A 21,885-nucleotide genomic window follows, 5' to 3' on the forward strand; every position below is an offset into this window, starting at 1 on the left:
ATTTATATTCTTATGAGTACAATGTAATAACATTAAGATTGCAGTTTACTTCTAGATTGAAATGTATCTGTGCAAAGTAGAAAAAATAAGTCAATTCTCTCTCTCTTTCTGAGAAACCAATACAACAAAAGAACGGAACGAGGAAACCCTAATTTTTTTTTTATATGCTTTTGCGGTCTACGGTGTTATCTTTTATTGCTTCAAATTCTCTGGGAAAAATGGGGAAGACTTCATAAAATGGTACAAAGCTGCTACAAAGAAAAGTGATAAAATTTGTCGTGATCAATGGATTAGTCCCGCTGTTTATCTTAGCATTTTGTTTGCAATACTAAAATGCTTTGTCGAACAAACGCGCTTTATCATGATTACAATTAAAATACCTGGACGTCTATTCGTTTGAACGTACCAAACGTACGGGAGCTGAACGGAACGGTGGGATTAATCGGAGAATCGAAGCTGTAAAATATCGTCGGCGCTCAAGAGGAGGGATGGGGAAAACAAGAAGGGAGGAAAGAAGGATAAATGGGTATCCATGACCGGTAACGCCATGGATCGCGCGCCCGCCAGAGGGTCGTTGATCTTAATCGCGCGCGGATCTTCGACAATGATCCTCTCAAATGGATGAGCCCCGCCACTCGAGAGAGAGACGATGAAGATCTCTTCCCTCGAGGGGATGCACGCGGTGTTATACTATCTAAGCAGGCATCCGGCGACCGAAAATGGGCATTCCCCTCTCCGTTTTGTCCAACACGTCCGTACTTCCCGTATCCTTGCGAGGGACACTGTAACCAATCCGGATACCCTTGCCGATCCCGCTGCAGTATATCGCTCTCGCTCTGTAAACCAGCGGTATATATCCCTTCGTACCGTCAAGAGCGCAAAAAATTTTTATGGCTGTCTTTCGAGGGTATAGCGAGAGATCACGTTCCCATTCTTCTATGTTAGTTTAAGAAAATTGAAAATATTCTATTTCTTCCTTGTTGCAAAAAACGCCAAGTTTTTGAAAATGAATGGTTCGGAAATGAATGGAATTTTATTGCCTTACGGCACAATCCGTAGGAATGCGAACAGATAACAGAACTTTGTCCTACTGAGCTTAAGAGGGTATCTCGCTTTTGAGTTTTAAAGAATCGATTATTATTTTTTAAATATTTTTTAACAGTTTGAATCTTGAAAGAGAAAGTAGAGTAAAAGAAACAGGACAAGATAAAGTAAGGGTAAGAGATTTGTAAAAAAGTTTATTAACATTTTGTTAACATTTTTTGAAACTATTTAAACATTTTATTAACATTTTTATAAACCATTTGAAAAATTTTTAACGCATTTTTTTCGAAATAATGTTTATCAAAATTGTTGCCATGATAACTTATTATTTAATTTTAATGATTAATTGGATTAACTCAAAATTTTTTTAGAAGATATTGACAATACTTTTATTCTCTCGTATAAACTACAATAAAAATAAAAATTTTAACTTTTTGATTTTTCTGGTAACAAAGTCTCGAAAAAAACTTTTTTAATTAATTCTTTTTTCAAAACTGTTATTTTTGTAAAAATTTTTTTTTTAACTTGATTATCGTGTGAATGAAAACTACATTTACATTATTATACTTTTTTTTTAATTTTTGTATTTCTGAACTTTGTGTTCATCTTGAATCACGGCAAAAGAGTGAGACAGTATTTTTTTACATTTTTATATAGATTTGCAAATAATTAGTGGAAATACTTCTTCTAATGCTTGAAAAAATTTTGTAAAAGACATTTAAATACCAAAAAAGAAATATACCAAGTTTTAAGTTTACAGCTTTCATTTTTTTTCTGAAAAAGTTTTTAAAAATAGATATAAAAATGTTACCAAGAGCGAGAATACTTTGTTAACACGAATAAATTTTATGCAGATTGCATGGATTTTGTTTGTTAGATTGATTTAGAAAAGATTTTCTTCAAAATTATTTATAGCACTAGATCTAAAAGATTATTTTATGTTTATAAAAAGAATCTATTTTCTTCCTTCTTTAAACTTTTAGTTTTTGTTTTGTGATCCCTTGATATATTAATTTGAATCACCAAAAGAGTGTTATATGATCACAGTTAGCATTGTTAGTCTATAAAATGATTATTAATGTTTATTATTTTGTTAATGAAATTTTTGTACAATTTAATTAATAGCATTGTCAAAAAAATTGCAATATCGCGTTCAAATTTTAATAAGATCTCTCGTACGGCGCAGACTATCCCGAACTCTTCGCACCATTCGAGCTTTTTCATTAAAGCTCGCACATTTCCGATCTTAACCCCGTTCTTCCCATTCGAAAAAAAAATAGGACACGTTTTCAAAGCACTGTGAAAATAAACGGCTCGCAAGTTGTCGAGTTTCGGAGTCGTAACAACGTTCATCCGTCCATTTATAAAATCGTGAAATCAGATTGCCGGGCACAGTTCCCTCCTTTTCGCACCCTCGACGTCGGGGTGCAAGCTCGCCGGGGTGTACGATATCGGCCCCGGAGGGTTGTTGAATCCGGGTGCCGGGCTGGCTGGCTAGAAAGGCCCGTGATTCAGCGTCCGAGAGAGGGAGAACCGGAGGGCGGTCCATAGGCGTGTCGGATGCCCGGGTGTGCGAGCGCGACCCGGCGCGTGGGGGATACTCCGCGCGCTTTTCGTCCCAGTCTTCACTGAGGCACCACGTCGTGCGTGTCGTCGCTGGCGAGAGTGTCATCTCGAGATTATCCGGTGGATCGAGCGTGGTGAATCACGCTCGCCGCGGAGGATACAAAATACATCTCTTGTCTCGTCATCTGAATACTTTCGGAGCGTCTCTCTGTTTTCATTCGAAAAGCTCTCGTTTATACCGCGGGAGGTAGTATCGGTAGTGACGTATAACCGCGATCCCGTTGATCTCACCGCGAGAGGAAGGAGGAAGAGAGAGTGTCAGCCAGGAGGCCCGGTTAACCCGCGGCGACGAAGATGATGCACGCAATGAGCGAGCACGCGGGGGTGGGCGTGCTGCCGTTCGACGGTATGGGTCTGTACGAACAACCCCGGCCGCCCCGGCTCGTCTTTAAGATGCCGCGCGTCGTGCCCGATCAGAAAACGAAATTCGAGGGCGACGAATTGTTTCGAAGACTGAGCCGCGAGAGCGAGGTGAGTTTGTCACGGAGAAAGATTGTCACCGAACTCACCGGCGTTGAAAAAGATCACGCTCGGATACGGAAGAGTTGCGATTCAATTTGTATAAGAGATCTGTATCAATTGCCGTCTTTACCCAGAGAAATTTCAATTTGATAAGTAGGAAAGAAGAGTAAATGTGAGTCAAGTGCAAATAAATTGTAAACGTAATATTAAAATAAGTCGACATATTAAAATCCGTACGCGGTTCGACACATTTTTCGACATCTCTGTGCAAAAAGAACTATCTTGTTAAAGTATCTAAATATTTAGCCGGATACAAACCTGAAAATTAATTTATTGTACCATCACGAAATAATTGTGCAAAAAATGTTGACATTCCAGCGATTCAGTTTGAAGTCCAATATAATTATTTTGATGACTTAACAAAATTACTTTACAGATCTGTATCCAGTTTCCTTAAATTTTTAGGTACTTTAGCAGAATCGTGTTTTTCATGTTTTTCATAGAATAAAAAAAAATCTCCGTCAGTTAATTAATAAAATACATTCGAATCCGCGCGCGCGTGCGAGGGCGAGGATCAAATTATTACGGTAATATTTTTAATCCGAAGAGTGGGCGCGCGCGTTGCGCCGGAAGGATGTGTGAAGTACGCACGTATTGAATACGTAAGAGACCATTAACGTTTTCAAGAGGAAACACTCTCATCGTGATAAGCATGCGGGTAACGTTGCACGATATACCGTTAAAAGTATAAATGTATGTGCACGCGAAGAAACGGAAAAAGGCATCACGAGTATCCTTATATCGAGATAACTGGCAAGTTTTTGTCCTTGATGTCCTACATCGCACGGTTATCGTCCTTGACGTCACGAATAGGATTCTGTTTGTAAACGCCAGGTACGAGCGTCTCGGCAGCTCTACGTAACGGCCCTCGAACTTTATTTTCAAAATTATTTCAAAGAACATCGGTGAGAAGATGAATAAATAATAATGCGAAACGGAGAAGTTTATATCGACGTTTAATCGTAATTGCATCGTGTAATCACGCTATGAAATCAATTCCAGGAACTAGTCGATCGTTTCGTTTTGAAATCGACGATTTAATTTGTTTATTATTACTCGCTGATTAATCTCGATCGGATAGCTCGATCGAGGAATGTCTTTCGAGTTACGTGGCGCAATGCGCGGTGACAGAGACGGTAAAAGGTTTTCCCGTCGCTCGCCGACAAATGCGCGATGCGATGCCGTAGGAATGTCGTCCTTTCCTCGAATTTGTCCAACCTGCGGATCACCCACAGGCAGCGAATTAGTATTCTACGTTCATTTTGCCTTTTAACAATCTCCGTGAATCAGGAGAAACTTTCGAAGTGAGAAAGAATCCGGTCGGAGAATTTGTTGCGTTACCTCCACGAATATTCGCGTCAAGATGACTCAATTGGTTCGATTAATTATCGAGGCAACAATAAAGCGGCATTCAGATTTTTGTTGGCATTCTGATAGCGACGAGCTTCCATCTGATAATCGTTAGGAAATTATTGAAAATTAAAAATATTAGCCACTATTTTTATCGTCGATAAATTACAACGTTTGATCCGCACTCGTGACGTTTACGATATCGTATAATCGATTATCCGTATTTTATTTATTTATTTTTTTTTTTTACAAAATTAGCCGTTCGCGGAAACATTACGCAAATGGTGCGCGTATCTTTTAAAATTCAAATTAATTTGCTTTAATGCACCTTGATAATCTTGTTATTTGCACTTTGCTATTCCTTATGGATATAAAAAATTCTTTACACCACGCGTGTAGCTAATAGATACTTTTGCTTTTTCTTTTGTAGGTGAGATACACTGGTTACAGAGACCGACCGCTCGAAGAGCGTCAAGTACGTTTCCAAAATGGCTGTCGAGAAGGCCACACGGAGATCGCGTTTGCGGCGACGGGCACCAATCTCCAGCTTGTTTTTGGCAATGCATCCGGAAACTACCCCGTCGATCCCAACGACTGTGACTTCGACAAGGAGCACGGCAAGGTAAGTGGACACCGTTTTTCGAGATCATCCTCGATTATCATCGTGGACTTTATCCCGATCACCCTATAAGCGCTACAATATTCCTAGAATATTATACGAATATTATTAAAAATTAAAATAATATTCCGAGAATATTATTCAATATTTTTTAATATTATTGGAATATTGTATTAATGTTATATGGAAGATTGTATGGAACATTATGAAAATGTTTTACAAATATTATTGTGGTAAAAAATGAATGTAAATTATTATGCATAAAATGATCATAAACTTTAAAGTTATAAATATATTTAAAAAAGTTACAATATTTCCGTTAATTTAAAATATTCAAGTAAATAATATTATTTATTTCTCATGTAATATTTAATTATCAGGAGCAGACATGTAACTATTTTTTATTAATATTAAATAATATTAATAAAATTTCAGGAATATTATTTAATATTAAATTATATTGTAGCGCTTGTAGGGGATTATCATCGTGAACTTTATTCCGATCACATCCTCCCAATGAAGCACGACCGATTTTCAATCATTCGCCCATTAGAACCTAAAACTAATTCTAATTCCATTATAAATATTTTTATAAAAAATTAAATGCAGTTTAAAATAAATACAAATTTATATCGCGCGAAAGCCTGCAGCAAAAGAGTTTCTTAAAAAACAAAAAGCGTCGGCTTCGAACTTAAAAGACCGAGAATTTTAGAGCGGCGTGCTTTTTTATTTAATAACTATCTCAATCGCTTCGGACAATTGGATTACTTTCGCGAAAAATTCATAGATACTGTCGAATTCCGCAAACTTGACAAAAGAACGGACTCCCTGTATTGAATAGTTTCTCTTATTGTGAGACTCAAACTTCGACAGCTTGAATCTCGAAACGGTGGTTTCCGAAAGCAATTGTGCGGTCGTAATTGGTTCTTCCTATGGGCAAATTAGGAGCCGTTAGGCGTAGCTGCTACGCAACCTTTTGCGTAATTTAGTATCCGCCAGTATCTGGCCGCCACTTCTCGAACAATGGCGCCGACGTGTCACCCTCACATCCGGTCCCCAGAAATTCTGGGCCCCCTCCGCGGGGGTCCGGTCTCGTTAAAGTCACAGGCCCAATTTATCTTCGTATCGAAAATACGAATTGGTCGCCATGAAGCGAGTTGAAAATCAGTCAAAAATCGAAGGTCGATTCAAACGATGGTTACGTATACGTAGCGCTTAGAACGATCGCATGGAAAAATAACTTAAATCGTTATATCAGATGTCAGATCCAAAATTTTTCAATCGTGCTAATTTAACTCTACAGCTACAAAAGCGAGCTTTAGGTCGCCGATTATATCAATCTCGTATACGCCGGCGCCGCGGCCGACGCCTCTCGGCGTCGCCATCGCGATCGATAGCGGCGTCGTTGCGACGCCATTTTGCAAAATGCGCGCGCTGACCTTTTCGCGAACGTCTAAAAACATTCTAGATTTTTCGCTACTCTTTTTATTATTTTGAAAAGTCAATTTTTCTATTTTTGAAGAAACAATTAAATTATTGGTATTTTATATATTATAAATTTGTACTTCTCATACAATTCGTATTATGAAAAATTATGAAAAATCCATCTTCAGATATAAAATTTGTACATTATTTTTCGAAACTTCTGCGCTTCCAGTACAAGTGATTCGTTTCGATTCCTGTTAAATGAGAAGTAAAGGAAGTCCTACATTCAAAGCTTAATTATTCATCATCGCGTATCACAAATCGAGGGGATAAAATAAATCTCGCGCTTCCGACTCGAATTATCCTTCGAAACCGAGGGACGTCCCTTCGCGTCACTTTGTCATAACTCGTAAAACGATAGAAAACTAAAAGCCGCGTTACTATTAGTGGGCATCAGCGTCAATTAGCGCTCTAGAAATCCGTTGAACGCTGCCAGATGCCTCGAAGCCGCTCCGCCAGTCACATGGTATATAATGGCTCGTAAATCTTCCTGTTTCTCGCAAAGGTCGACCGAAAAGTCCTAGTAACCTGCTGAATCTGCGTGGTTGCCACGTTCTTTTCCAGGTTTTTCCAGTTCCTGCGTTTATGCGCATATTTCTTTCCACAGTTTATCCATCTTATGTAAATGAAATTCTAGTTATTGAGAGAACATTTCCATTTTTCTAAAATTGGAATTCTCACAGAATAATTTCTTCTTTTTTGCCATCTTTTTTTCTCGGAATTTTTTATTACAGCATTGAAAATATTTCATGCTGAATGCAATCCTCGTTTATCGTATCTCTGTATTTACTACATTATTCCGTTACGACTCCCGTATTTTTTTAGCATTTTGCTCTACTTTCGGTCTCTTCTGTCTCTCTCCTTCTGCGAGTGGAATGAAATGGAACGGAAGCGATTCATTAGATCCTGCGCACACGTTGTTTACGGGACGCCCGCGGCCTCCGTTTTGTTTTAAATCGACAATGAGTGAAGGAATAAAGAGCCGGCGCGCGACCACACGTGCCCGCGTTGCATTGTGTGTCCACCGGCGTGCCTCGCCGGGCGACGTAATAATTAAGGGAGAGAGAGAGAGAGAGAGAGAGAGAGAGATTTCATTCGCGATCGAGATAAACGCGCGATAGAGAGAACGCGTGCGGTGCCCGATAATGACGACGCTTTTATTAACCCTTTGCCCATCGAACTGAGAAAGAGAGAAAGAGAGGCTTGATCCGCGTAATAACAAAGCTATGAAATAGATACGAATCTTAGCGTTAGATCGAGAAAGAAGAAAATTAATATTATCGCGACGTTAGCTTCGATCGATCTGGCATCGACTCCAAAATTGCGTTTTCCGAGATAGAAAAATAATCTTGTGAACTTCGAGCAGAAAAATTAGCTACTAAAGAGAGCAAAGAGACGTTTAACTGGAATCATAGAGAACGCTGTGAGGAAAAGTAAGCAATTTTACAGAATTTCAAAAGCTCGAATTATCTTTCGGTTACTTTTAGACCTCCTGACGAGGTAGTCCGACGGTTTGTAATCCTTTAGCTTTAGAGACCGGCAGCGGTCGGCCTCTTCCTCTTCGTCCAGGCACACTGCCTTAAGGATCGTAGAATTTATAGCTCGGAAAGTGTTGCACATATTGTGCGCATCCTGCTCGTAAAAATTAAACGTTAGTAGAACTGGACCCGAGCGAGAGACAAAGGATGCTGACCGTATGCTCCTGACGCGTCGCGTCCTTTTTACCGCAGTACCATTGACGGATGTTCCCGGGGCTTTCACGGGCCCCGCTGGTGCGTAGTGGACGTGGCGCAAAAAGGCGCCGTTGGCGACGCCCATCGAGAAACAAAAGGACCGGCGGAATAGCCGGTCGTTTGTCTCCGGGCATTTAGGTGTTCTCCGCTCGCCCTTGCCGCCGATTTTTCACCCCTTTTCTCGGGGCGCCGCGCCACGTCGCTTTCTTTCTCTTTCCCCGCACTCTTGCGTTTTTTTCCCCGCTCGCTAATGCAAATCAGAAAGGGTTACGCGGCTGGCGGCGCGTTACAGTTTAAATATCGCCTATTACGACCATTATGCGACGATAATGATCGTCACGCCCGTGCGCAGAAGGAGAAAAACAAATGTTTCCGACTGTTCTTTCCTCGTGAGAACGAGGAAGGCGACACGGCGATGACTAATGACGACGTAGTATAACGTCGTCCACTCCTCTCCTCGCCGACGATCCTCGTCGTGACGACTTTTTGCGCGTCTCGTTGCTGCCGCTCGGAATATACATGTCCCGACGATTCGTTCCGCGATGCCAGAGAGATTCAAAGCTGAGATATCATCCGCGATGACGAAAGCGCAGAGCACGTTACTGCGATCTGAAGCACGCGATTTATAAGGAAACCAATTGTGCACGCTCTTTTTGTCGATTTCAATTTAATTGCTGAAAGAATACCCGTGAGAATTTTACATAAAGTAATGTTTTTTTAAAATTTTATAGTATATCACAAATAATAAATATAAATAAATATATTAATATATTATATATATGAATAAATATATTACTATTTAAATGTTATATAAATAATTCTTGAAATTGTGTTACATAAATAACGTTTAGTACAAATGAGTTTCGCTATATTGAAGAAAGCGTTTGGTAATAGCTACCAAATGCTGAATGAAATAACGCGAATTAAATGTTTGATTAATATAACCGAAAATAAATTACTTTTCTAAATCTTTTGTAAATATTATTAAATTTGTTAATACTTGCTAAAAATTCAGGAAAGTAAAACTGTTTCTGATTATTAACCAAACTCAATAGGCATTGTTAATATTTGGTAACTATTCTTTTTTTCACTGTATTTAAAATAGAAAGAATAAACAAGATTGCGGTCTGAAAATTAATGTGATGCGAGTAGAGCCCGCGATGTCCTTACGAGGAAACGGGAAAGGACACGTGCGTTATGGAATATTCTTGCGTCGAGAGACCAGACGTTTTTCCCGCTTGTGTTTCATACTTATGTTAATACGCGTGGCGCGTAACGTTTAACGCGTAATAAGTCCGCTTCGCCTTATCTGGAAGCGCATTAATATGCATAAGATTGCGCGAAAGAGGAACACTCTGCCTCGGGACTGCCAGGAACTGCTCTTATCGCCTCGCGCTCGCCGCGAGATAAGAACGTTAAGAACGTCCTGAGATCATGAAAGTATGCAGGAGGTTCAGTTTGTTAACGCAGTTAATTTGTTATGTACTGCAATTTTTTAAATTTCAATGTACAAACGGTTGCTCCGTTCCTGACACGTCAGTTTTTCAAAAGACACGGAAACGCGGGGACTCGAGTTCTCTTTGAGAGCAGCGCGGCCGCGAGCGATTCGATTACGGGAAGCGTTTAAGACCCCGCGTGGTCGCACCCCGCGGCTCGATTATTACTGCATAAAAATGCGCCCCGCGGAGCATTGTCGACGACGCAGCTGTAAGCGCTGTGCCAAAGAATGTAACGAGATGTAACGTCGATCTGTACCACCGCCGGAGCATTCATTCGTTCGTTCGCGTGCGCGCGCGAATCTCACTCCGAAGTAATTGCGTTATAAATAAAATCTATCATTGTACTAAATCATTATACAAAAATTCAACACCTCAGGACGTAGGAGAAAAGAAAATAGTAGACAATAAGACTTCCCTATAAAACTTGTCATTCGGAGACTTTATTTTTTACAAAATTAAAAATGTATAAATATATATTTTTATTAAAAATTTATATATTATAAATGTAATTTATTGCGTAATAATATTGAAATACGATACACAACATATTTTAGCTGACAGTGAGAGAAAAAATTGTTTTAATAAAAAAAATACATTTTCTTAAAACCATTTATTTTTATGCAAGTATTTGTTTGTTCAGTTTAAGTTAAAAATATTTACTTTTAAGTAAATAAACATATTACTTAGGTATATAATTTTTACATTTAAATAACGATTTTACAATAAGCTAAATATTGAACTTAATTCAGTTGTTCTCTTAAATTTAAAAATTTGGGTTATCTTGAATATAAAAGAAACATTCTAACAATAAATATTTCCTAAGCTGCAAGAAAAAAAATTACTTGATTAAAAATTATTTCTTCATTTTATTTACATAAATATTTTAATTCAGTTTTAACTTGACTACAAATCAATCAGCTATTTACCTACCGAGTAAATCATTTTTTTTGTTTTACGATATTTTTTCTCTCAGTGTGTATGTACATCAGTGATATAAATTTCTGCGTAACGTCATCTCCATAACGTCATTTATCGAATTTCGTAGTAAAATACTTGATTGTAAATATGGAAATGAGATATCACACACGCGGAGTCTAGATCGTTTAGATCTTTGACTCATTTCGTTGATTGCGTGTCGCCGTTACGTCGGGATCGCACAAGCACTGGTCTCGACTGGTTTTCCCCGAGCGTTCTTGACCTCGTAATAATATCTGGGCTCCGTGGCGGGACCGGAAGTCGGGTCGTTTGCCAGAAAATAAAATAACACCGTGTTGCATCGTCGGCGCAGAACCCGGTAATCGTCAGCTTTTCGAGAGCCCCCCATTAGACTTTACTCGGAAAAATACCGCCTAGCAGAATCCCCGGATTAATTAGTGGACATAAATAAAGCCAGGAAAATAACGCAGGTAGACACGCCCAGAAGATCGAGATCGTATGATTTTATATTTTTATAATTTTTCTCTCTTCCCTCTTTTCTTTTCATTTCTGATAAATAAATTTGTCCAAACAATTTTTATATTATGTTAACATTGTATGCATTATGTTAAATTGCATGTAAAATAACTTTCGGCATTTATTGTATTGTATTATCTTTTTATTCGTCACGTTGCGATATAAATACATATAACGAGGATGATAAAATGATAAAAAAGGAATTAATACGACTATGTGTTAAACGAAATTTCTGCAATTTCTTCAACATTATATCTTAAGATTCATTACGCACGATTAGCAAAATTTTCCAATCTCCCATAAAGATTGCAACGAGTCGAAATATGCGAGATAATAATAGACGGTTTTTACGGCGAGGATTGTGCAAGCGCCGTCGACGCGAGAGTTACTTCTGCTCGTAATTGACTTCTTACGAGGAACGTAGTCTGGCCTCTCTCTCAATCTCGTTTCTCCCTTCATCTCGGAACGGACCGCGAGGCCTCCTCGTACCTTCCAATCTGCGTAATCGTTCTCCGGAAATAAGGAACGTTCGCCGTTGTCGGACACGGTGGAGGAAGGGGGACGGAAAGAACGAGGAGGCGCGCGCGTGATTGAAACTTGCGGGTCGTGGCACGGTAATGGAGCCCTCCTGCAACCCACGCCGACATGGATATTTCGCAAAAAAGAAGATCCAAAGATTGCCGTGAGCGAAACGAGCGGCCGATGACGGTTTTTGGGAGGCTATCGAGACGCGCCTCGTCATTTTTTCTCGTACTTATTAGAGCCGTCTCTGACTACGTTCTTCGGGGAAGAGCAACACGTTCGATCAGCAACACTCTATTTCCGTCTCGACAAAGATTTGTATTTCTGTTACATTGGAAACTTTAATATCGGTTTAATCAATTACGTTGGCGAAAAATGCTGAATTATTTAAATATTATTACACTCAGAATCGGGTAGTAATTAAAAAGTAAAGAGTTTAATAATAAAGTTAGAAAAAGTTAAAAACGTTTAACTTTATTTAATTAATATTAAATTATTTAATTTTTAATTTTAACTAGTTATTTTTGAAAAACAAAAACTTTAATTTATTAACATTTTTTTTAAATTAAAAGTTTATTTATGTAAAAGGAAAAAATTTATTCTCACGTACAAATGTATTTCTTTGTTACTTCATGTAACCTTAATTTACAAAGAAAATATTAAGTTTGTTTGATGATCCATATGATAATTGTTTTGAGTATAGATAAACTATAATTAATTAGTTTATAATTTTTTTTACATAGATAAATTTTTAACTTTTTTAATTAGTCACTACCTAACCCTGAGTGTAATATTTAATTAAATTGAACATTTTTCGCCAATGTATTTAATTGACTATATATACGACGTCGCGCAACTGAGAACAAAACTGCTAATTATTTTCTATTTGTTATAATACACGCGATAGCGATCTTGCTCTCATTTCCACGCAATCCTACGTCCTACAAAAGACGTTGAACGCAAAACGATTTTCTCTTGCGCTCTTAGCTTCGCCAAACCATCGAAACCTTAAATCAAGCTCTCCACCGATCCCATCCAAGAACATCCAAGAGCATCCCGAGCGTTCATCAGGATCCATAATAGCGATGTTCGATATGTGACGTGTGACGTGTGACGATGTCAGCAACGATACGCCATAACATTACGTTCGCCCCGACGGCGATGTTCCAGGTACACTTGCGCTCGCACTTGATCATGAACGGCGTGTGCGTGAGGTGGCGTGGTTGGATCGATCTGGAACGGCTGGACGGCGTCGGCTGCCTCGAGTACGACGAGGAGCACGCCGCCGAGGAGGACGCACTGCTGCGCGACCAGCTCGAGCGTTACAACCAACGGCTGCGCGACTTCGAGGAGAAGCAACGGACCTACCGGGGTGGGCCGGCGTCGGCCGCGCAGCCACCCCACCTAAATCATCATTATCATCACGACACGCACCACGCGGCCAGCCACCATCATCACCATCACGGCCACCACAGCCGGCACGTGGGCGGTGCGGGCGCCACGGGTGCCACCGCGACCGGCATCGAGCCCCACTTGCCGCACCGCCAGGATCCCGAGATGGAGGTGCGACTGCGGGCCTACTGAGGCTCATTGCGCAGATCCTCCGACTGCCTGCGATGATGGTAAACGACGACGAGATTGTCTCTCTTGACGATAGGTCTCTTTTGATCTTTTGTGATGATATCGTTAGCGCGAATACGAGATTGCGGCACGATTTCTTGAGGAACGATATCGACGTTGATACCGATGCCAGTTTATTCGTTTGTTCTGCGACGTGAATTCGTTGCTCTGCGAGCGTGTCGTGAATTCGTTGCTCTGCGAGCGTGTCGCGGTACGCCAATTCTGCCTGATCCGCGATGAAAAGATTGCTAATCAAATTCAAGTGATATTAATCGTGGAAAATCATTTTTCTCGCAGTTCTCGCTATTAATCTGCGTTACGTCGAACCACCTGCGGCAACAAATTCGAAAGTTGCGAAAATTGCATTTTCACAACTTGTTTATTTGCTTGGCGCGTCGCGCAGCTTATGGCTTGAATATCCGTTATCGTCGCCGGATTCGTGGTACGCGGACATTACTCTAAGGATCGGCAGGTTTTCGAAAAAAAAAAGACTACGTGACACTTCCTACCATCTCGATACTCGCTTTTCACAGCGTGCTTTCAACACGGTTGTGTTAGCGCAGCGTTAACCAGCCTTCACCGAGGTCCACAGTCAATTTTAAATACATTTCTATATAATTGCAAAATACCGTCTCGCGAAAGGCAAAGGGGATTTCGTTTCCTGTCGTCAAGCGAATCGACTGACGAAATCGATTTCCGCATTGTCGCAGAGAAAATGGGATCCCAGAATCCCCTCTTGCACGATAGGAAAATTATTCGGGACCGCGCGGAGCGTTATTACGGATTGCTCCATAAATTCGGACTCGCGTGGATCCGGCACTTTCCATCGGTTGACATTATTTATTTAATCGTTCGTCGAGTAAACTGTTCGCCTATACTCTTGCTACGGTTTTGATCCACCCGCATTATCATACATTCGATCGGGCGGCTGATGCACGGTCATTATTTCGATGGGTGTTGCTGATGTTAGTCGATTTGTATTTAACTGGATTTTAGTATGGAAGAAGTCGTATTTTCGCGAAGTTACATATAGATATATTTAAAATTGACCTACAGTTACACAAAAAAAAACTATTATATACTTATGGATATATAATAGTATATAATTATGGATTTATATATTTTCATATAAAGCTGTAATTATATATTTAACTTGTATACTTTGTGTAACTATAATTTAATAACTACATTTAATGTATTTCGAATCCGATTCTTTCCGGCCGTTTTTTACCACATTTAATATCGTATGTATAACCGATACTGAATCGTCTCGGTTATCGAATGCTCCACGCGTGTTAAACTCCGAAATGAAGGAGGCTCAAGGGCATTGGCACGCATCACTTTGCGACGATAAAACGATACGCATTTGATCTGTCATATAATCGCTCGATGATTAAAGCGCTTGTAACACGTGCATTTTACAATTTGATCATGCAAATTCGTCGGCCGCATGAACGGCCGATTTAACGTGATTTTCATTGCGTCGCGTCGTAGAACGACAATAACAGCGCTGATTCTGTCGCAAAACAGGTATCTTCGCGTCAGAAATTTTGGATATTGGCATGTCTTTGAGATCAAGTGTTAAATTCACTTTTTTTTTATTGATCTTGATATTGATGTTCTTTACCACAAATTTATCTTTTCGTGTATAGACATATTAAATTTTTCTTTAATTTAATATTTAATTACGGAAATTTTAACATGTGATAATCCAAGCAGAACAAAACACCATCATGGCATCAAAATGATTGTAAACTGATTGTTGAAAGTCAATCATTTTCGGTCAATCACAATTCACTTTGATCTCATTTTGACGTTATTGCGACTCTTTTTGTTCTACTTGAGAACACTCTGTGTTGAAGAAATGTAAATTTTGTAACTACTGGAACACACAAAAAGAAAATTAAAAGTATCGCAGAGATCTTGAAGCAAGAGACACCGGGTGTAAATATAACGGACAAAGATGCATCTCATTCTATCTAATGCATTATACCTCATTTTATCTTAACATCGCGTCTTGAACATCAGTTAGCGCATCAATCAAAAGTTGTCTAATTGTAAGCAGTGTCCAATCTCTTACTTGAAGATCTCTCTGGATTAATCTACAATGGGTGCACCCCGTTTGGCTACGTTGCGATGGACCACAGTCATTCACAGTGATCAGTGCTTGGAGTTTTCCATTGGATCCACCAATTAGGAAATTTTATATTAAATTAGTCAATCGGCGACATGAGTAATTGGCCACTCATCTATAATAGCTTTAGCAAGAAGCTTGAGCCGTAAGAAATTGACTAATCACAGTCGAACGGCTGATTACACCTATTGTAGATCGACTCGTAGGTATCGTATCTTCAATCGTCTTCCACTGCGAGAAGGCGAAATCGCCGCGTCCGCTTTTGCTCGTGCGAGAATGATCATCGTGAATTTCGTATGTGTCTGCAGGCATAATGAGCCTTAAGAAATCAACCAATCACAATCGAATGCGAAAAGAATAATCGATTGGTCAGTTTCTTATAGCTCAAGGCTTACTACACCTATTGTAAACCAATCGCGGAAGCACCAACGGTAATAATGAGTGCTTCCCATTTAAATTAAAGCGAACACGAGCGTCGTCTCATCTTTTTTGATATTTAACGAGTAACGAAGATAGAAGGGCGCTCGTGTCACTAAATGGAAAGCATCCGATGTCATCGGACATTGAACGATGAACGGCAGTGACGAATACGTGAATCACGATGATTCCCGTGCGTACGGCTAACGAGTATGATGAATCACTGTCGAATCGTTACGTCTGCTTGCACTTCACGTTTAAGTTGAATACGCAATACGTCGTAAGGAGGAAACTTTTTTTTGTTACATTGTACATATTTGTAAAGAGTTTATATATTAAAGATATCATTTGCGTCGCATTCCCCGGCTGTTTCGACCTGCCTCTCCGCTAACACCGTTATATCCTGTGTGTAATCGTGAAGAATATATTAAGATTATGGAATGATACGCGCGTATAGTTTATAACGCATTTTCCCCGGTCACATCGGTAGTTGTTAATTTTACCCGTCAGATTTTGATCGGTATTAACCGATACGAAGTAATAATTGCCGTAATTCTAATCGTCCCGTTATTCTACGAGTTCTCATTATGTATTATAATTAATACAAATAATATTAAGAAGATTTCTAAAGACCAGTACGATTTAATCTATTCCCGTATTTTTCTTTCAACTTAATATTTCTTTCACGTGCAGAAATAAATACTTTTTAGGGAGCTCGCTCGTAAGAGATCGTAGCGTCATTCATGTAACTCGATTTCCGAGGAAATACCTCTGTGAAGTTGTTTTGTTTTTTGAATGTTCAAGAACTATTTTGTTTTTAACTTTAGCGCTTCCGTTATTATCGTTAGAACTTTTTAGGGGGCTATCAGAACTCGTGGCCGAATACCAGTTTTTCGAAAAATTGGGAATTGAAAATTAAAAAAACAATTTTTTTTTGCAAATTCTGCAATTTCTTTAGAGTTCTGATAGCCCGCCAAAGAGTTCTATCGAAAACGTGCTAAAGTTGACAACAAAAAAGTTGTAACCCTTTAAAGTTGCAAAATTGTGAAGTTGGCCTCCCCCCCCGTTTTTTCAAATGGTATTTTTATTGGTTTAATCAACGGAACTCTTTTTTTAATCGATCAAGAACTCTAGAACTCTTTGAGGGGCAACTGGAACTGTGCTTATTTTTTTCAAATTTTGAAAAGGGGGAGAGAGTCAACTTCACAGAGGTCAAGGAAATCTACGATCAGCTTCATCGAATTGTTGCTACGAGGAAAGGCAAAGCGGACACCCTGAGTTGGTCAGTCAGCCAATGACCCATTAAAGCATGACGAAACATTTTAGCCTGTTCTTGTATGGTACTGTTGAAAATAATTTACCTTGACGCAAAAATGGCACGCCTTTGTACCTTTTTCCGGAAGTAGATAGCGAGGAGAAACGTCGAAGATCCCGAAGGAAAGCACCACGCGTGCAACGGAGTGAAACGATTTCAGAATCGTTCATTTATCATCCCCGTGTCCTTTCCCTCAAGTGCCCTTGGTTGCTACTGAAAATATGCTTCGAGAAATTGGAAAGTCTCGGAATAAAGGGACCTCCAGCTCCGAAAAAGCAAAATCATTGTTGAGCCTGCTAATCGAAGCGTGAACTTTTTATGAATACAGCGCGACCTCGAATAAAATGATTCTAAATATCTCTCGCTCAGTCATGTGATGTTTCTGCATTCTAGAACGAACTTGTCGTAACTTGTAAAAATAATCAACTGCTTAAAACACATTTTTGTTAAAAATATGTTCGTAACGAAGTGGAACGGTCCTAGATTCCATTTGTCGTCTCCCTGTGTGCTTTCTATTAAGTGTCCTTGGATACCACTCAAAGTATGACCGAGAAATTCAAGTCCTTGTACCTTGACATATTTAAGAGAATAACTCAAAAGGACTTTCGAAACCTATAAAATTATTTTCAACGATAGTTTAGTAGCCTCCGGTAATAGACACATGAAAAACATCAAGGTTTCCGATGCACAATCTCGGATAGCATGAAATATTTGTGGATGCAATGTTTTATTCTACCTGAGCAGAGCCATAGCTAGAACGAATTTTGTGAGGGTGTCTGGGGGAAAAGTAGAGGGTGCTTACAATTTAATCGAAATAACATTTTAGAATATCAATTTAAAGCCTTTTTAAAAAACTAAAAAATAAAATATATTAATATAAAAATTACAAAAACAAAATAACAATGCATTATATCTATGTATAAACAAAAAAACGTTTTCCATTGCATTTATGCATACAAATACAATAATAAACTCTTAACATTAAAAAATGCGACAGATTGTGTAAAGACACATTAGTCGTTATTCGTTCTGTTTAAAGGGTGCCAAAAGAAGGTGTTAGAGGGTGCCGGGCATCCTCTGGCACCTCCCTGACTACGGTCTTATACCTAGGAATGTTCGTAACGAAGTGAAACGATCCTAGATTCCATTAATTATTTCTCGGTGTACTTTCCCTTAAGTGTTGGCTGCTACTCGAAGTACGGCCGAGAAATTGAAGTCCCTGTAACAATTGGCCTATTTAAAAGGCTGACTCAAAAGGGCTTTCATATCTCCCAAAAAGCAAAATCATTGTTGAACCTATTAGTGTGAACTATTTATGTATATAGTAACCTCAAACATCTGACACCTTTCAATCGGAGAATATTACTTGTCGGTCTCGAGTTAAAGTGAAAATTTTCAAAGTTCCGGAAAAGAGAGAATCATGTTAAAATCTTATTCTTCCGAAATATATATTTGGAAGTGTTCGGAAGTATTTAAAGCTTTCACAAAATCGATTGGTGTCTATGTACAGATGAAAACGATCCAGACTGATAATTCTCGGGAATTGATCTCACCGTTTGATTAATTCGGGACTGTCGGTCGTCCGTGATGATTAAATCGCGACACGATTGAAACATACGACGCGATCGTCGACGTTAATGCACCTTAATCCTGTGCGTATTTGCGTAACGCGAGAGCGGGAGAGGGATCCCTTCCGTCGTCCTTGCAGGAATAACGCCGTGGGCGTCGAAGCGTGGCGCAATCCGGGATCATTATCCTGACCCTGCTAAATCGGATCTGCGAATCTCCCTGTCGAATCGGCTTTATTGTTTCAAACGACGCGGGATCGTTCGATAAACGGAGGAGACGAAAGGGCGAAACACGCGCATCAACTCGCGCGATTTAAGGACGAATAGAAACCGGTTCGACGGGAGAAACGAGACGGGCTCTCTCTCTCTCTCTCTCTCTCTCTCTCTCTCTTTCTCTTACATTTGCGCGAAACTCGGAGCAAGTGTAACACGATGACGACGTGCATTCCGGCGCGAATGAATTCTTATAAGAAGCCCTACGAAGGGCAGCCCCATCCTCTCTCTCTCTCTCGCCTTCAGCATCTTCGTCTCGTTCGTTGACAGTATCGTGTGACCCTGCGAAGGGTGTAACCTTTCGCGATTATTCGATACGAAAGACTTTACTCGATACGACACAGCAACGGGAAAATTGAAATTTATTGCGTCGAGTCAAATTGACGGAGCGGCGAGAGAATCAAAACCACTGGTAAATTTAGGCACTGCAATTTGAGAAACAAGAAATCAGAGTCGTCTATTGGAAGTAGCGTCATTTTCAATACTTGCTATTATTGTATACTTATCTTTTTTTTGGAATTGAATAACTCAAGACGCTACCTTTCCGAAACGAAAAGATTTGATCTTTTAAGCCCTTTGGAGGATCTAAATCCTGTATAATGAGAATAATATCTCCGACATTTATATCCCTTTGTGTTACGTGATTCTTTTATCCATGACAGATAAAAATATCTCACGAGTGTAGCTTAACGCGTTAAATCGACAACATTCTCACGTCTCGCTGGGCTTCGCGAAGGATTTTTATCGTTGGACCCGCTACCGGCTTCCTGTGGTCTGCAGATAAAAGCTATCGCGTACCTCGTTACGATGTACTAACACGAGTAGCCGATTATTTTTTATTAAGTTGTCAAAGCAACTGCACAGGAACCACACTCGACAGATAAGCCCCGGCCTGATAATTTTCAACCGCCTCTCGCAATTAATTTTAGTGTTGCCGAAGTAAGAATCGACCTTTGCGATTTATATGAAAGAATCAATTAATTCTGTAACGAGAGTTAATTCGAAATTATTTAAAAAATTAATTAAAAAAAAAAATAAAATGCATGTATCTCGTTATTATCTATTTAATAATAATTGGCAAGTAACGAGATTCGAACTTTAGGATTCCATCCACACGGAATAATTTTGCTAAAAATGCATGTCGATTTTTTTTAGTTGAACGTTGAATATAAAATTTCCTTCAATTTGTCGAATCCCCGAAGAGTTATATACCGACACGTTTCACACGCTGCTTTCAACTAAATATAATTAAAAATTATTTGCGACAAAATTAAGACACTTGGAAGGAAATTGTCACATGCTACCGCCTCGAAAGCTACCGCCTCGAAAGAAATAGTTGTCACTTGGAAAGAAATCCATGTTGAAGGCATCGCAATGAAACGAGAACGAATCTGAAATTCGCGCGTCGGAGGGTGACACTCGTATTCGGGCTCGTGTATCGCTTTATACTTGCCGAAAACAGACGTATTGTCCACAGGGGGGGTCACGAGGAACCGGTCACCCGCCGCGAGGAACGGGCCCTACCGGCAATCGCCGCATCTGCCTTCGATTTATTCCCAATCGTAATTGATGACTCTCTCTCGCCCTTCTCGGAAGCCTCTTCGGGGCCCGACGAGAGGAGCCGACCGACTTTCAAGTGGGCAAAGCGACCCCGTCGTTGTTGTGATTTTGCATAATAGGGAGGGCACGGAGTCGCATTTTCGACTTGATAATTTATAGCGACACCGATCGGCCCGTTCGTCGAACTGTGATAATCGAATGTGTCATCGTTGCTCTGAAAGAGCATATCTACGAACGTCACGCATATCTCATGCAAAAGAAATTGCAATTAAAGGCTATCTTCATTTCTGCACAATTTTATTTTTAGGAAGAAAATAAAATATTAAGATGAAAAATGATCCAGTTAAATATGCTAAATGATTCTTTAAATATAAAAAGAAATAAATAAATATTATGGGGCTAAATTTGGAAAATTAAAAATGTTAAAAAAAGTCCCCGAAATTTTGGGAAATTCAAATTACTTAAACAATTTCTTTATTTTTGCAAGAATATTGAACGTGATAAAATATCGAAACAGGAAATATAACAAACCGTCGAATTTCGATGCAGGAAGTGATTTATTACTGGCCCGTTCGTACGGGAGGCTCTAATTTCTCGTACTTTTCACAGCGATGAGAAGCACGCGTCGCTCGATAAATATAAATTAAGCTTCTGGGCACGAAGAGGAAAACACTTCTGCTTTTCTCTCCATTCTTCATGCTCTCGCGCACACCGTTCGCCACGTTACGCTATACCTATAAACGTCGTCCGTGTTTTGACAGAACAAGTCGAGAATAGAGGCTCGCATCTGCTGTCGATTCTGTTTTCTCTCCACTCCACGACTCGGTCTCATTGTCAGATCCTGAAGGATCGCCTTCGAGAAGAGCTCATGGGGGACTTCGAGTGGAATTTGATCTCTTTGCCGGCAAAAGAGCAGATAGAAAGAGAGCGAGAGAGAAAGAGAAGGGGCGGGAGGGAGGGAAAAAGGGAAAAAGGTTATGGGATTGTATCCTTCACGTGGAGGACGCGCATGATACATTCGTAATCGTCTAATGACATAAAACGCAGGTGCCAGATTACGCGAGTCCTTTCTTGCTCCATTGGAGTAGAAAGGAGCGGCAAACAGATGGAAGGACGGAATTTCAAGTCACTTAAAAATAATCTTTT

The 21,885-nt window shown here is 39.7% G+C and overlaps 1 protein-coding gene across 1 annotated transcript; it reads left to right on the top strand.

The window, feature by feature from the left end:
- Positions 1–2,644: 2,644 nt before the first annotated feature.
- On the top strand, positions 2,645–13,650 carry LOC105204807 (protein big brother). The gene is made up of 3 exons (XM_011174024.3): positions 2,645–3,141; positions 4,973–5,164; positions 13,023–13,650. Exons 1-3 carry the CDS (start codon positions 2,965–2,967, stop codon positions 13,434–13,436), a joined length of 783 nt encoding a protein of 260 aa, XP_011172326.1. The 5' UTR covers positions 2,645–2,964; the 3' UTR covers positions 13,437–13,650.
- The last annotated feature ends 8,235 nt before the right edge of the window (positions 13,651–21,885 follow it).

The sequence above is a fragment of the Solenopsis invicta genome, chromosome 3 (assembly GCF_016802725.1).
Source record: "Solenopsis invicta isolate M01_SB chromosome 3, UNIL_Sinv_3.0, whole genome shotgun sequence".
NCBI lineage: Eukaryota > Metazoa > Arthropoda > Insecta > Hymenoptera > Formicidae > Solenopsis > Solenopsis invicta.